The 17715-nt window shown below is 37.1% G+C and overlaps 1 protein-coding gene across 2 annotated transcripts in view; it reads right to left on the reverse strand.

The window, feature by feature from the left end:
• The window catches only part of LOC141521015 (tyrosine-protein phosphatase non-receptor type 20-like), a 292732-nt gene that overhangs the window by 46095 nt on the left and 228922 nt on the right, over positions 1-17715 (reverse strand). The window contains exons 34-36 of one of the 2 annotated variants that reach the window (XM_074233089.1): positions 15219-15380; positions 13137-13308; positions 11249-12879 (exon numbers count right to left, since the gene is read on the reverse strand). In XM_074233089.1, the coding sequence (XP_074089190.1) occupies positions 12863-12879; positions 13137-13308; positions 15219-15380 (351 nt within the window). In that variant the 3' untranslated portion in view covers positions 11249-12862. Of the gene's footprint in view, positions 1-11248; positions 12880-13136; positions 13309-15218; positions 15381-17715 lie in introns of those variants that run through there. The other variant, XM_074233097.1, reaches the window with a different exon arrangement.

The raw sequence follows: 17715 nt of genomic DNA on the forward strand, positions 1-17715 counted from the left end.
AAGTCATTACCTTATCATCTAATCTCTTTAATTCTGTTCCTAGATGCTTAGGAGTATAGAGACTGTCTTAAATTCCAGAAGATATAAAATGAAGGCAGCTACATGGCCCGATGAGTAGAGGGCTGGACTTGGAATTAGAACCACTTAAATTCAAATCTGGCCTCAGTCACATATAAGCCAGGTGTGCCTGGGCAAATCACTGAAAGCTCTGTTTGGCTCACTTTCCTAAACTGTAAAATGAGGATTTCTACCTCTCAGGAATCAAGTTCTTAGTTGATAATTGCATGTTCCTCCTTTACCCTCCAAGTTGCTTAGGCTCAAATGGGATCACGTTGCTGATTGATCCTGTTTTTATTGATTCCCTTTCTTATTCCTCAGTTATTCTAAAAATCTTCCTGTCTACTCAAGCTTACAACTCTCAGTAAATGACAATAATTCCTAGTTATTAAGACAGAGGTCCCTCATCATAAACTTCCTTCAATATCTATCACCTTCCAAATAAAGTCTTCACTGCTTTAGTCCGTCCACAGCCTGGAGCTTCTCTCCCCTTTCAGCCTCTTCTCACACTCCACTTCCCCATCCTACCCCAAACCATTTATACTGTGTTTTTAGCCAAACTGGACCTTCTATGACTCCTTGCCCATATCCAGTTCTTTCTTTTTCACAGTCTTTTTTTGCTCATGCCATTCATTCTGCTCTGGAATGCCATCTCCATCAATCTCCATCTTTTTAAATACCAGCCATCTTTAAGAGTCAATTTAAATGCCAACACCTCCAGGAAAATTTTCCTGATCCACGTTATAATTAATTATATTTCCTTCTTCACATTTCAAAGAACACCATATATTTGTTATGCTCTTATTCTATTCTGTATTCTAGCTATTGTGCAGTATTTTATATATGTTTGTGCCATATATTTGTCCCCCTGCAAGATTATACATACTCTTTCACCTAGGATCAAATCTCAGTGATCTTTTCATGTTTCCTTGTCCTTAACACAGTTCATATACATAATGGACACTTAAAAATAACTCCTAAATAAATGAATGAAGGACTCCAAATCAGACTGGAATAGAACCAGATCGAGAGGGAAGGCTTGGAAAGTGGGACTTAATAGAGTTGACATACTTAAATTCTCTTCCAAATTAAATGCAGCTCAAAACTATGATCTCTGATAGACAGCAGACAAGACTCTTCCTTAGGAAAGAAAGGTAGATATTAAGAGGAAAGATGACACAGTCAAGGGAGAGAGCTAAGCAAAGATAACCAGTTTGCTGTATTGCATATGGACAGTTGGGTTTGACCTGGAATCTACTGGTACCACCATTCTATTCTCTTATTTGTTGTTATATTCCTTCCCTGAATATTTCCTTAGTGGACTTTGGGGTAACTTTAAAAATAAACAGGGGAAGGGGCGGCTAGGTGGCTAGCACCCACTCTGGAGTTAGTACCTGGGTTCAAATCCAGCCTCAGACAATAATTACCTAATTGTGTGGCCTTGGGTAAGCCACTTAACCCCATCGCCCTGAAAAAAAAACAAAAATAAAATAAATAGGAGTAGAAAATAAATAGCAATTGAGAATGCTTTAAACTATTTTCAGCAATACAAAGATCCAAGACAATTCCAGAGGATTTTTTCTGAAAAATGTCATCCACCTCCAGAGAAAGAACTGATGGAGTCTAAATGCAGATTAAAACATATTTTTTCAAAAAACCTTTTTTGTTGGTTTATTTTGATCTGTGTTTTCTTTCACGACATGACCAATATAGAAATATGTTTTGCATGATTGCACTGTGCAGCCTATATCAAATATCTTACCTTCTCAATGAGGGAGGATAAAAGGGAGGGAGAGAATTTGGAACTCAAAACATTTTTAAATGAATGTTAAAAATAGTTGTTATATGTAATTGGAAAAATAAATTATTTAAAATTCAAAAAAGGCAAAACAAAAATAACTAGGGGTAGTGTGTTACTTTGGGGAAGCACAGACATAGAAAGGAATGTGTGTGTGTGTTATGTATTTTCACTTACAGGGGAGTTAAATGTTAGAGTGTCTAAATGAAAGTGGACTTACGGAAAGGGAAATGATAGAAGTTGTTGCCTCTAAAGGTACCTCACCAAGCAAACTGCTGTTCTTAATTACTAAGAAAAAAAGAGTAATGCTTCTGTACAGAGGGGGTCACCCAGTCTGTCCTGCTTAATAAAACATTGGCATGACTTGCAATCTCTTACTGATCACCAGATGGCAGTAAATCGCACAGCTCCCAATCCTAAACTATGAAGTGCTGCGGTACATTTTAAATAGAGCAAAATATATTTAGAACCCATTGAATCATGCCAAATATTTTAAATGTCACTGAAACTTCCACTGCAGTTTCTTCTAAAGGATAAGAGAAAGGAAGACCCAGTTTGGGCATGAGAGTACTGATGTAGGGATTTCTGAAATCAGATGTCCGGCCTCTTCTTTGGGGGCTTTTTTCCTGTCCCTGTGACTTATAATCAAAGGTTCTGGTAACAAATAAGAGCTTTTTTGGATTGAGGGGAGCGCAACAGATTTGAAGGTGGCACCTCAGTTTTCCAAAGAGGCTAAGACAATAATAACATGTGATTCCTGAATAATATTAGGACAGAGGTGAACTGAAGGTAATTTTTAGCCAGACATCATACCTAGCTGTTTCTCCAGCTTTAACTCTAAAAAGAAAAAGAGGAAAACCCCAAATAAATATATATATATATATATATATATATATACACACACATATATGTATATATATATACATATATATGTATGTATGTATGTATATACATATATACACATATTAATGCTAACTATTGGGAACCACTGTGTATGAGAGTATGTGAATTATCTTTACCTGGTATCCTTGCAAACCAGAGTCTTGTCTTGCTAAGTGCCATGGGGTGGATTAGAGACTGGAAAGGTATTTAGGCACTGGTGTTTTGGAGAATAAATAGAGACTTGGAGATCTTGATGGAGTACTTGTCTCCTTTGTAATCCTTGTCTCCCACCCCTCCAATGCTCACCTGGGGAAGATTAAGGGAGTCCAGAACTGGGTCTCAACATAAGAGTCCAAGAAAAGGGACTTGACATATGGGGTCCAACAGGGACTAAACATATGGCACCTGTACTGGGACAATAAAGGCAGTGTTATCTGAGTAAAGTCCAGGAGGACGTAGCAGATACAAGCAAGAGAACCAGGCAACATCCGAGAGCAGAGGACTCTGGAGAAAGTAACAGGTGGATTTGTTACTTAGGGGACTGATTTTAAACAAAGAGGAAGCAGCCAAAGTGAAAAAACCAGTATTTAACGTTGAGGAGTCAGTGGGAAGTAGAGGCTTCAAAGCAGTGTCCCAGGGAATGAAAATTTCTTGCTCAGCAGGAGTCTATACCAGCACCATAAATAGGATTTGGAGGACCTGCTTGCTGACCCTTTTGGCCACAGCTGCCAGCCTGATTGCACTATGCCCCTTAAGCATGATCCAAACCCCTAAACCTATGGGCAAATTTAGAGACTTCTCGTTGTTGCAGAAGACTTTGACACAAACTTTGAGGCAGACCTGAACAATGAATTGTGCTTCAGAAGTCACAACAAGTTTCACTTACTAGCCTACAGCCGGCTGCACCTCGGCTGTTGCTCAAGCAGCAGAGGGCTGTGAACAGAACACTTGCTGTGCTTCCTGTGTGGAGAGCAAAGGTGTCACATACTATTGGACAGCTTGTAATGGTGTTGACTACTGTTTACAAAATGCAGCAACTTCAGATGTACTGTCAACATCTTAAGTAATTTCAAATGCTTTTTTTCATTCTCTGCTGTTCCCACCCTCTGCAAAGGTGGGGGGGGGGGGGGAGAAGGGAAACCTTCCTTTTTGGAACTTAGAACATCAAACCCATGTCTCAAAAAAACTTATTTTATAAATCAAGGGACCCCCATACCTTCTTACTAGTTTGGGGAGGAGGAGAGGGGTTAAACAATGACTATGTTTTTCAATAGGTTATTATTGATTTGGAAGCTTCGTGGTTCAATTAGTTAAGAAAAAAAGGGGAAGAATTTTTTCTGGGATTGGGAAATTTGGATTTTATCTTATGAAGTCTGTGCCTATGATTTATATTAGTTGACCAGTCTTGATTGGTTATGTGTGTATGTGTGTCTCTACTAGCCTGGAGAGGTGAGAAAATGTTTCTATATTCTGAGATCTAGTACCAGCCAGAGTATCAGTCTCAGCTTGGTAAATGTGATACAAGAGGGCTGTTTCTGTGTTTGTCTAAATGTCTAAACTCTTGTGTGTACATAATTCAGATCTGAAATAGTTAAATGTTACCTGAGTTAAAAGTTAGCCCTTTTTAGTTTGGGTTTTGAATTTGATTGCTTTGAAAAGTTTTTTGTTGGCAAAAGAAAAACCTTTGTAATCTTTGTAAGTTGGGGATAAAAGGTATTTCAAGGAATTTGAAAATATTGGTTTTGTTAAGTTGACATTTATATATACTATTTTTGAACTTTTGTTTACAATTTATGTGGCATTCATTATGTAATAATTTTGTTTCAAAAGAAGGGGGATATGTTGGGAACTGTTGTGTATGGGACTTCACCTGGTGACCTTGAACACCAGAGACTTATCTTGCTAAGTGCCATGGGAGTGGGAGTGGATTAGAGACTGGAAAGGTATTTAGACACTGGTGTTTTGGTGAATTAATGGAGCTTGATGGAGTACTTGTCTCCTTTGTAATCCTTGTATCCTTCCCCCACAATGCTCACCTGGGGAGGATTGAAGGAGTCCAGAACTGGGACTCAACATAAGAGTCCAGGAAGGGGACTCAACACATGAGTCCAGTAAAGGGACTCTACAGATAATTACTGTGCATTAATACTCTTTAATTTGTATATTTATATAGTATATATTTTATGTTTACATGTTACATTTTAATGCCAACTGCTTGGTAGTTAAATGTGTATTAATAGCTACATATGTTACTAATTGTGTATGTGTGTGTGTGTGTGTGTGTGTGTGTGTGTGTGTGTTGCTGATGTTTGGTTATTTTAGTCATGTCCAGCTCTTCCTGACCCCTTCTGGCTTTTATTTGGCAAAGATTCTAGAAATAATTTTTTGCCATTTCCTTCTCTAGGTTATTTTGCAGATGAAGAAGCTGAGGCAAGCAAGGTTAATGATTTACCCATATTGCATAGCTTGTCAGTATCTGAATATGGACTCAGGTCTCCCTGACTTCAGGTCTTGTACCATATTCACTGTACCATCTAGCTGCCCCAAATCAATCTATCTTTCTTACATATATAGATTTCATTTCATATATATATCTTTATTAAGATATAGGTGATAATAATATATTTGTATATAGATATAGATCCCAGACCAATAGATCATCAGATGGCTGATCTTGGGCAAAGTCATTCCTGTTGATGCAGTTTTATACTTTAGGTCTCTTCTTGTATAATTGATTCAATATGTGAATTGTTTTTCTTACTCAGTATAAGTTAGGGGACAGATTATGTGACACATTAAATTCTCATTTTTAAAAGTTTGTCTTAAAGCAGAACCAAGAGAACATTGTACACGTTAACTACATTGTAAGTTGACCAACTATGATGAATGCAGCTCTTCTCAGTAGTTCAGACATCTATGACAACCCTGTGAAACCTGATATGGACAACACTGTCCATATCCAGAGGAAAACAATACAAAACATAACAAAAAAGCAACCCACAGAATCTGAATGAATACTATGTTCAGTTCTTTAAAACTTTATGTTTTTCCTTCCTTTCCCATGATTTTCTTTCTTTACCCTTAGTCCTAATTCCTCATACATAAAATGACTAATATGTAGACATATTAAGCACAAATAAGCATTTACAAGCTTTACTAGACTGTTCACTCCTGGGGCAGGAAGGGAGAATGGTAGAAAGATATGTAACTTATAAATATGCAAGTGGATGAATTGTTGAAAAACTTTCATGTCATTGAAAAAATAAAATAAAATATAAAAAAAAAGTTTGCCTTAGCCAATAGCAGTGTTACCATAATTCTCTGCTCACCATATTTTCCTTGCCATGTCCCTCCCAGAAATGAGGCAAACCCCACCAAACACCCTGAATAGGTCTAGTTTAATCTTCATAAACTAGCCCAACTCAGTTGAGTTTGGGGAAGCATAGACATATTTTCCCCTGACAGGGGAATTAAACCTAAATGAAAGCAGACTTGGGAAAGGGGAAATGGTAGACGTTGTTGCCTCTAAGGACACCCCACCAAGCAAAGTACTGTACATAATTACTAAGAGAAAGACAGTGGGGCAGCTAGGTGCCACAGTGGATAGAGCACTGACCCTAGAGTCAGGAGGGCCTGAGTTCAAATACGGCCTCAGACACTTAATAATTACCTAGCTGTGTGGCCTTGGGCAAGCCATTTAACCCCATTGCCTTGCAAAAACATTAAAAAAAAGAGAAAGACAGTGGACTACAGTTTTGGTCATCAAATTCCAGTCAATGGAAATTGAGCCCTCTCTAAGTAGAATTTTGCTTTTCACAGATTCCCTATTATATATTGCTAGGACATTTTCCAAGCTATACCCATTGAGTGATAATGTTTTTTCCATTATGAGGAAAGGCATTGCCTGATAATAGATTTTCCCTGAATATTTTATTCTATTTTTTCTTAGAACTGAAGCTACGAGAGACCCATTGAGCCCACACTTCCTTAGGATGTTCCTTTTTACACCTGATCATCATCAGGGGAAAACTTCTAGTCCAGTGGCAACAAGTTGAGTTCTGCTACCTGTCCTTCCACAGATGGGTCCAGTGCTATACTTGACCCACCTTAAGAACAGCCTGTAGCCTTCTCACAGGCTGAAGAAGATAGTGAATCACTGTCTTTAAGAATATCTTTAAGAAAACTCACTTTTTATTACTCAGCTTTCTTTAGCCTCTTAGCAGCATCACCTGAAATGTCCCTGAAATTCCAGTGACATTGTCATAAAGGAGGCCAGGAAATAAAAAAGAAAGAAGCTTCTCTTATCATTAAAAGTCAAAGATCATGATTTCTTTATGTATCCTGGTGTCCACACCTTGGGATGAGGAAGACATTGATGAGGGCCAATTCAGATACTATCTCATTGGAAGCAAAGAATGGAGGAGCCATTGAGGGAAAAAGGGGGGCCCTAGTAGAACTTCTGGTAGAGCCTCCTGCTCTGGACCCCATATCTTTTCCAGAGGGCCCAGAAACCAATGTCTTCCTCCCCTTGACCTCATCAGTGGAGAGAAGGGAGATCCAGTTGTCAGTCTTGGTCTATACTGACTTGACACTGATGATAATGTAAGTGGGTGAGCAGGGAATGAACATCAGACAACTAAATTGAAGTATACATCATTGCTATGGCAGGGATATGGTAAGGTCTGTAGAGGGAGAACCCAAATCATAGCTTCTGTGGCCAAGAAAGGGGAGAGAGGCAGCTAGGTGGCACAATGGATAGAGTACCAGCCCTGAAGTCAGGAGGACCTGAGTTCAAATCCTACCTCAGACACTTAATAATTACCTAGGTATGTGACCTAGAGCAAGTCACTTAACCCCACTGCCTTGCAAAAACCAACAAAAAAAAAGAAGGGGAGAGAGTCAGAAGGTCATTTTCTTTGAAACTGTTCCTCCATTTCCAGATTTGAACAGATTATCATGGGGAAATTGTGAATCTAGTTAGGGCTATTAAGGAAAGACCTGAATTGACCCTACATATCTATTATTTTCTCTGTATCCTTAGAGCAACCAAGCAATGATGACCCCCCCCCAGAGGTCACTCTGTCTTGGCAAAGCACTGCCTACTCTCCCTAAATTTCCTGAAAAGAAGCTATAGAGATACAACCTTCTAGGAGCCATACCAAAGCTGGAATAGTAGACTGGCAACTGGCAATGTTTGTGGTCAGAGCTGCCCACAGCTAAGCATTGAATCCTGTTCCTTTCAGCTGAAGCCAGAGCAAGTAGCATAAAGTGGGTAGACAGGCAGATGGGAGCCATGAGAGCAAAATAGTCCTTGGATCTGCTGCAGAATGTTATTTAGGATATAAAAAGGCATCAGAAATAGGCCTGCAATGGGCAATGGAAGGAATAACAGGGAACCTTAGTCAGATGTAGAAAGAAAAAACATAAGAATTGCATCAGTAAAAATGAGCCAGGTTGATTTTATTTGGATTAAGATGATGACAAATTGGATAAACAAATAGGTAACTTGGCACATCCTTAAATTCAGTTAATTGTAATAGACATTTGTTAAATGCTAACTGTATGTAAACAAGTGGCATCTAAATAAGGCTTCAATGGGTTTCATCAAATAAGATTAGGAAAGGTTTATTCCAAACAGACAAGGCAGCAATTGCAAAGGACATGGAGTAGTGAATTTTTGCTAGAACTCATAGAGTAAATGAAAGAGCAGATATGAGAAGGTTCAGTAACCTTGACTAAAAAGGGTTTTATTGCCTGTTTTGTTAGGCAGTGGAAAATCATGGAACATTTTTGGGGAGGTGACATGATCGCAGTGGTACTTTATAGATGGGGAGCATCAAAACTGAGGATCTGTAAAACTTGTGACCTGGGGAGGGATAGACTGAGGCAGGAGGACTAGTTAAAAAGGGGCTTTATTTCGAGAAGAGACCCAACCATGGTCAACTTTACTCATGACTCTCTAAATAATTCTTCTACTACCTTTCCAGCTCCCCTTTGTGTTGTATTCCCCCAAAATAACAAAAATTCCTTGAGGGTTCAGATTGTCTTTCTTGTTTGTCTTTAGATCTCCAGATGTTACATAGAGTACATGGTCAGTACATAATAAATGCTTTATCAACATTCATCTTATCTTTCCATCCAGTCTTGAAAACTTCCTGTGAGAGCCCAAATTAGATGGACTGCAGTTGGAAAAAAGGGAGAGAATGGTGCTAGAAACACTATGAAAGTAAAAAAAAAGATGAACTGGTAACATTGTATAAGAAGGAAGAATCAAAGAAAAAGTTAAAAGCAGATCTGAGGGGCAGCTAGGTGGCACAGTGAATAGAGCATTGGCCCTGGAGTCAGGAGGACCTCAGTTCAAATGTGACTTCAGACACTTAATAATTACCTAGCTGTGTGACCTTGGCCAAGTTACTTAACCCTATTGCCTTGCAAAAAAAACCCTAAAAAAGCATCTCTCAAGTTAAAAGCTGGAATAACTGTAGGATGCTATCATTAAAAGAAACATCTCAATATTTCTTTTATTTATATATACATTTATAGACATATATGCATATACATTATACATTATAAACATGTATATTATATATATATGAATATCTTTACAAAGGGTTTTACATATAATTTGATCCTTCAACAATCTTGCGAAGTAGGTATTCTATATAACCTATTTTATAGATCAGGGAAATGAAGCTTGGAGAAGCAACTTGCCTATGATCAAACAGGAAGTGTGCTAAATGGGATTTGATCCTAGGTTTCAACTGTATAGTTTCCCCTGCCCTGTACTGCATCAAGACAGAGACATAAATGAGAATGTATCTTTAGGTGAGGAACAATGAGACATGTACAGTTTGAGGCTTCAATGAGATATCCAGATGGATTTAACTGAGAGGAAGTGGAGACAGTTGAAGATACAAGTCAAGAGAACTCTGAGAAGTTGATATTTGAGAATTAGTTTCATAGAGGAGATAATCATGGGGAAAGAGGAGGGTAAGTAAAGTAAATCACTTAGAGAATAGGTGTGTAAAGAGTGAAAAAGTAAGTCCCAGGAAAGAACAATAGAGGACAAATTTAAGGGCAAGAGAAGGATGAAGTCTTTACAAATAAGTTAAAGAAATGGAGAAAGAGGAAAAAGTGGAAAGAAAACTAGGCTTGGAGTCAAGACATACAAACTCAAATCTCACCCCTGCTATTTAATTCCTGGTATAAATTTGGGCAATTGTCTTTACATCTATGGGTTTCAATTTTCTCATTCATATAATGAATGTGCTGGACTAAATCTGAGATTCTTAACTTGGGGTCTACAGGGGTCCATGGATGGGTTTCAAGAAGTCAACGAGATTAGAATGAGGAGAAAATTACATTTTTCTTTCCTTAAAAACCTTTGTAATCTATATATATAAATATATATATATATATATATATATTAATTCACTTTAAGAAAAGGGACGAGATTTTACTAGATTATCAAAGGGGTTTATCACAACACACAAACCAAAAACAAAAAAACAAAAACCACTGAGCTACAGAAATCTCCAAGATATCTTAAACTTATGATCAATGATCTAAAAATCTAGGTAGCAGGAATATAATGAAAGTGAAAAAAAAGGAGGAAAGCAGGGAGAGGTTAGCCCACAGCATCTAATACAATTCATGGGCAGGAATAAGAGGAAATGGGAGCATTGTATTTAATGAAAAAGAGACCATTAATGATATCGGGGAAAAAGTTAACAGTAATGTATTGGGAACAGAGACCAAGTTTTAGGGAGCTGAAAAGTGCCTAGGTATTTGAATTTAAACAGCTTCTCTTTTTTGAAATTGAGTTTGAATGTTTAAAAATATGTACTCAGCACCATGTTATCTAGCTATTTGGAAAGAGCTCCAGTCAAGATAATAGGTATAAAGAAAGACTGGTTTTCAGTAGGCCATATGTGGTCTGGGTGGAGAAGGACAAGAGAGATTATTTTGTTTATTAATAGGGCAAGACCCCCTTAATTAAAAACTGTGAGCCCCAAGTAAGTCACATGGCCTAGAATAAGAAGACAATTTTATTTTTATTAATGAGTCAGAAACCCCATGAATCAAAACTCATTCCTGCTCCTTAATTATGTATCTTATGGTTTAAAGTCCATTGATATACAAATCTACTCAATTTTGATTAATCACTCAAAGCTCCATGCCTTCATGAGAGGCAGAGTTGGTATGAGCTTGAGAGATCCTGGTCTTCTAGTTTCCAGAGAGAAGGCATGCAATTCCAGACTCTTCTTCAGGTCCTTGAAGGGAAAGAAAGACTGTGGGAAGAAGGCAATATGTGTAGAAGCAGATGTAGTTTGCCACCCTAGAGATTGTGAGGAATTTCCCTCACTCTCCCTGCATTGAGCTGAGATATCTTACTCTGAATGGGAGTATATTCCTGTATATTATCTGGTGTGTGTGTATATATATATATATATATATATATATATATATATATATATATATATACATATATTCTCAATTTTTTACCTTCTCTAATTATACTTTTCTATTGCTTTGGATAAATTTTTGTTTGTATGTTTGATTTCTATTTGTTACATAGGTTGATTATGAAATTAGCATTTTGTAGGAAGAGAGATTTCCCCATTAAGGGATAGTTTTTAGAATCATGGCTTGTATCTTAAAAAAAAATCCCAGACTAATGATATTTTAGGGAAGGGCAGATATCATTCTAGTCCAGTATTCCCTTGTTTCTAAAGTCCAGTATTCTCTGGCACCAAATTTCTATTTTCTCTCTTGGCGTGAATCAAAGTCTACCTTGGAGAAGGAGAGGCAGAGGAAACACCAGAGATACCTCTTATGCCTTCCTGGATACACATAATCTTTATGGGCAACAAAACACATACACCACACCACACCACCTGTTCACTTGAAAAAAAAGGACATCACCTGCTTAGATGTTCTGAGCCAACAGACCTTTGAATGTAGAAGAATTAACTTTTCTCTCTATCAAAGTTGAGTAATAGACCTGGATCCTAGAAAGGAGGAACATGACTAGGAATGCTTAACCTGATTTAACCAAGAAAAGTAATTGAATTTTTAAGATCCAAGACTTCTGATAGACATTTCCTTCTCTCTTGGTTTTTCTTTGTGACTAGGTTCTAATCTTCTCTTCTTTCTCTCTCTCTCTCTCTTGTCCTTGCCCTTTCCTTATAGCTAAGAAGAAAGAATGTATTCCATCCATGTGTTTTCTCTTTTTTGTCCTTTTTTCTTTTCTTGCTCAGTCAAGGAGGTAACCACATGGCAAAACTGGTCATGTTTAAGACAGTTATTGATTCATGATTCATTGATTCATTACTAGAATTTGTTAGGAAGTGATTGTCTTATGTTTATACGATTATTTAAAATAATTGTATTTTCATTACATAGGAAGAATTCTTTAAAAAAGATTTGTCTTTATACTGAGCTTGGAATTCCCCCTGGTAAGTTATTGCTTGATAAATCTCAAATAATAATAGTTTGTGAATAGTATTGAGTTCAGAATTTTCATTATAGCCCCCAAGTTTGATAATTCCCATTAAATATCTCTCTTTAAATGCACTCCCTGCTCCCTCCTCCTCTCTCTCTTTCTTAAGCATGGATAGTGTTGTATTTGGAACCAGAGAGGTCTGAGTTTAAATTCTACCACATGCTAGGTATGTGACCTGGCAAATCATTTACTCTTTCTTGGTCTTAATTTATTCCTCTAAAAACCAGGAACAAGAATAATATCATAGGGTAATTTTCTCATCTTCATCATCCAATGCTGAGACCATTTGGTTCTTAACCTTTATTGTACCATGGACAGCTTTGACCTTGTTCTGATAAAGATGGGGCCTCCTTCTTAGAATCATGGTTTTAATGAATAAAATAGCATGTGTACTTATACAAAGGAAAACAATATGCAGAAATAGTTATCAAAATATTAAAAATAGAACAAGTTTATGGAGCCCAGATTAAGAATCCCTGGTCTAGAGATCCTAAGAAGGTTGACTCAAAAAAGATTTTGGGTAATCAAACTCTGTAAGACATGGTGGAAGATGTTATAGAATTATTAAAATAGCTCTTTCTCTTGATTAGAGTTGATGGAGAATCTGAGCAGCATCTCTTTTAAATCCTCTTCTGGTCTGTGACAGTGAAGGAAAAAAAGAGATTGATTATGGCTCAAGGGAATGCCAGGGTCAGGGAAGGTTGAATTTGGGTTTTGTTTGTTTGTTTTCTTTTTGAGGAGACAGGAGAAATGAGCATGTTTATAGGCTAAGGAGAAGAAACCTGTAGAGAGGAAGAGATTGAAGCAGTGTGAGAGAAATAACAGATGACTGATGGAGTGAGGTCCCAGAGGAGAAAAGACCCAAAAGGATCAAAGGATTGCATCATGACCTACCGGGCAGTGCTGCATCTTTCCTTCGTGAAAACATCGTGTTGTATCCATGACTTGAATGAGATGAATTCACATCAGTGTTTCGACAGACAGTGAGTCTGACAGTGCCCTGAGTCTGACGGATGAGGTCAATAACTGCCCTGTGTGGTTGACCCAATACTGATTTGCCATTCACCTGATTAACAACATAGAGAAAAATGATATTGTTACCTAAAATAATTTTAGAACATATATCACAATATGAAATGTGAACTGATGTCTTTAGATAGATTATACATTGTTTTAAATTCATCTTGGTATTGAAGAGAAAATGTCCCACCTTGTTTCTTTCTTGCCTAAATAACTTAGCTAAAGCTTGACTTTGGTTGTCATTCGGTATTCTTGCCTCTGAAATACAATTTCAGTTTTTTTTTGTCTTGCTACTTTCCTATTAGAGTGTGATCAAAATAAAGCTAGCAATTTAAGTTTTAAAGCTTACTCCTCAAAATAATACTGTTTTTCAAATGCTTGCACATGTTTTTTCACTTTTTCTTGATTGTCTAATAGATACTGGTTATTGTACTTAAAATTGTAATGACTGTGGAAAAAACTCAGAGATGGAAGGAGCCTTGGTAACCTTTGGGTCCAACCTATGCTTGAAACAAGAATGTCCTCTGCAGCAAGGTCATCAAACTCAAATAGAAATGGGGGGGGCACTCAGTTACAGATAAGAATCCCCACCAGCTATATATTGATTTAGAAAAGCACATATTCATATTTCTATGTTGAATTTTATTTATTTTATTAAGTATTCCCCAATTATATTGTTTATTTTGTTAAGTACTTCTTAATTACATTTTGATCTGGATTCCTTGCCACACTCCCCAGGCACACACCAGGGGTGACTGACCACCTCTGTTCTATAATACAACTGGCAAATGGTTTGCCCAACCTTCATTGGAAAGCCTTTAGTGAGATTTGAGAAACTCCTAAAGCAATTCATTCCAATTTATGACTCCAGTAGGTATTATTTCCCCCTATACATCAAGCCTAAATCTACTTCTAAAACTTTCATCCATTCATTATTTCTAGTTCTGCTTTCAAGGGTCAAGCAGAACAATGCTAATCTTTCATTTGACAACCTTTCAAATTCTTGAGAACAGTTATCATAACATGTCCCCCGAGTCTTCTCTTTCCCAGCTAAAAACTACCCATTCTTTCAAATTGGAATGAGCTTGAAACCATTCACCAACCAACTCACCCTCCAAGGCATTTCAGAAAACACACTTAATCTTTCAGGTCACTAGAAAATCAACACACTAAGTTAAGTGTCCAACTTAACACCAAGGCTTTGCTTGGTCCTAAGGGAGAGAAGAGGATCATATTAATCAGAGCTCAAACTCTATTATATAAAATTCATAAACTTTTTGGAAATCATACTAGCACTGAATTCTTACATAACAGCCTCTTCCTCATGAAGTGTTGCACAAGAGAGATGTATTTTTAATTAAAGATAATTAACATTAATTTGGATAATGATTTAAATTAACTCATATTTAATCAATGGACATACCTTGGGATTTCCCCACTCACCAAGGCTTAGGATCACTAGAATTCAGACAGAAAACACATGGCATAGACTTGGATCTCCAAAAACTTAAGTTTTTAAATGTTTCTTATTCAGTCATTTCAAGACATGTCCAATTCTCTGTGACTCCAGTGTCCAATTCTTTCTGATCCTATTTGGGGTTTTCTTGGCAAAGATGATGGAGTGGTTTACCATCTCCTTCTCCAGCTCATTTTACAATTGAGGAAACTGAGACAAACAGGGTTAAGTGACTTGTCCAGGATCACTGATATAGTAGGTTTCCCAGGTCCGATCCATGAGTTAAGTGTCCAAGGTTAGATTTGAACTCAGGAAAATGAGTTTTCCTGCCTTCCTGCACCCTACAGCTGCCCAAATACTCTTAAATTAGTTTGACAGAAATCACATGGATATTTTAACATTTGTCACATGCATAGATACTTTAGAATCCTATAAATATATGGTTAAGCATTAGTTGCAACAAAGAATAATTTTTAAAATATGTAATATAAACCTTATACCTTCAATAAAATGTCACCAGTTTGAAGTCTTCCATCAAGGTCAGCAATGCTACCAGGGGAAATTGCTTTGATTAGTAATGAGTGGCCATTTCTGCCACCTGTTAGGGCAAACCCCAGGCTTCCTGTCCCTCTTTTTTCCAAGTCAATTTCAATGAGATAACTCTAGAAAGAGAGAAGAATTAAATCAGTTTATAGGTGATGATTATACCTTACATCTTATCTAGTTCATTATCCATCCCACAGATACCAAAGAGAATTTTTTAAGCTGATATCCCAAAGACAGAATTATGTCCCCAAGTTAGAATTATGGACCTTGACTTAGTACCTCTCTTAAGGTTTAAAGAGGGGTAACTGGGTGGTGCCATGGATAGAGACCTGACCCTGGAGTCAGGATGACCTGCGTTCAAATTCATCCTCAGACACTTAATAATTACCTGTGTGACTTTGGGCAAGTCACTTAACCTCATTGCAAAAACAAAAACAAAAAAAGGCTTAAAGAACTCTTCAAAGTTTATCAAATACTACAGAAATTATAAATCATTGTCAAACATTTAATACATGCTTTGGTAGATTATAAAGTACAAATATGAAACTAGATATAGAGTGAAAGTACAATTCATATTATAAGTTTGATACAGGGCAAAAAAGTTTTCTCATAGACCACAGGAAATTCAGTGAAACAAACTCATACTGAGGAAAGAGCCTGTTAAATGGGAAATTGGTATGCCTGACTACTATTGTCTGAGTAAATAACGAGATAACCTGGGATCCTTTAATTGGAATAGAAAATTCTGAAAGCCAACATAAGTGGATTTTGCTGTATAATCTGTAACATGTCTCATCTATTTAGAAAAGCAACAGGACATTAGTATTGCATCTAGAATAGACAAAGATTAAACATTTATCTTCATGAGTCAAGGGGAATATGGTACATGGGAGTGGTGATTGCTGATGTGTGATATGTAATCTAAATGTGACTTTTGATACTATTTATAACTTGAGATGTTGGCTCCAGAACAAAAGCTGATTTTTTTTTTAAATAAATGAAAATAGAATAATAGACTTAGAGCTGGGAAGGAACTTTAGAGACTATTTAGATCAATATCCTCATTTCAAGAAGACAAGATGAAATCAAAAAAGTTATGATTTGCCCACACTCACACAGGTAACAAAGCCAGAATTTGAACCTGGGTCTCTGAATCTGCTTTCCACTGTGCACTCGGCTTCACTCTAAAGAGTGTTTCTTCCCAGTGAATTTGATGCAAAGAGCTAGAACTGATGTTGATTTTCTTGACCTCCATAACCCTATAGTTCCTTAGGGGCTCCTTAACCTCCATTTTCCTCTTCATCCCTGCGCCAACCAGGCTCAATCACTCCAATATTCTGAAGCCAATCACGGTAATAGAGCTAGGAAATAGGAGGATATATCCCACCAGTTCAAAAAATCCTATAGAATCCACAGGCTCTTAGGGATCAGGATGTAGACTACCTCTAAGATAGACAGTGATAATGCTTCCACAACTAAAAGGGACCTTGGAAATGCCAATTTTATAGTTAGAAATCAAACAGCACTCCCCTTTGCCAAATCCTTTCACGCAGTTGTCTGGCCAATGCTAGAAGCATGACAGTCTCTAGTAACCATTGTTACACTCTGAACCACTAAGCTGAAAGGGGAAAAGAAAAAGCAGACCACTCATTGGTTTGTCTCACCAGTGATGCAAAAGTCTGCCTCAGAATAAAATTCATTGTTATGAATCTTAATTTTAGCAAAGGAACCAAATTTCATGCTTTATATTACTGTTTTCTTGGCACCATTGAATTTGGCTATATCATTTAGCCTGGTGAAGAGATTTTTCAGAAACTTGACCAGTATCCTCCAAATGACTTCCATTCAACTGGCAGTAAGTATCAACTCCATATCTAGGCACATGAAATAGCAACAATATCTTTCTCAAGAATTCTGTACTCCCCTGGCAAGAAAAAACAAGGACATAGTAAACCAAATACAAAACACTGAATACAAAGTAAATGGAAGTCATCAACAATACATAACAATCTGGAAAGTTCTCTTGAGCTGAACCTTGGGAATTAGAAAGTATAAAAAAGTAGAAGAAAGAAGGAGAACATAAGATGGGAAAGCAAAGATAAATTGTCCAGAGGCAGAGAGGAAACAAAGTGTTATGTATAGGAGAATAGTTGAAAGACTGCCATGTTAAAAAATGGATTAGATTTATTAGGTGTACACCCTGGATTGTAGAACTAGAGCCAATTGGTTGTAAATCACAGAAAGATAACTTTTGGTTCAACTGAAGATAATGTTTGTCCTTCATTTTCAAAGAAGACCATGACATCAGGAAGGTGATATCATGACAAGCACATGAATTATATTTGAGTGAGGAAGTGCTGTGCTAAGTCACCAGTCTCACTTTCTCCTCCAGAGTCATCAGGGTTCAATGACCAGATATGGAGCAGAACAAATGGAGACTGAACTCCTATC

This window comes from Macrotis lagotis, chromosome 4 (genome assembly GCF_037893015.1).
Source record: "Macrotis lagotis isolate mMagLag1 chromosome 4, bilby.v1.9.chrom.fasta, whole genome shotgun sequence".
Lineage (NCBI taxonomy): Eukaryota > Metazoa > Chordata > Mammalia > Peramelemorphia > Peramelidae > Macrotis > Macrotis lagotis.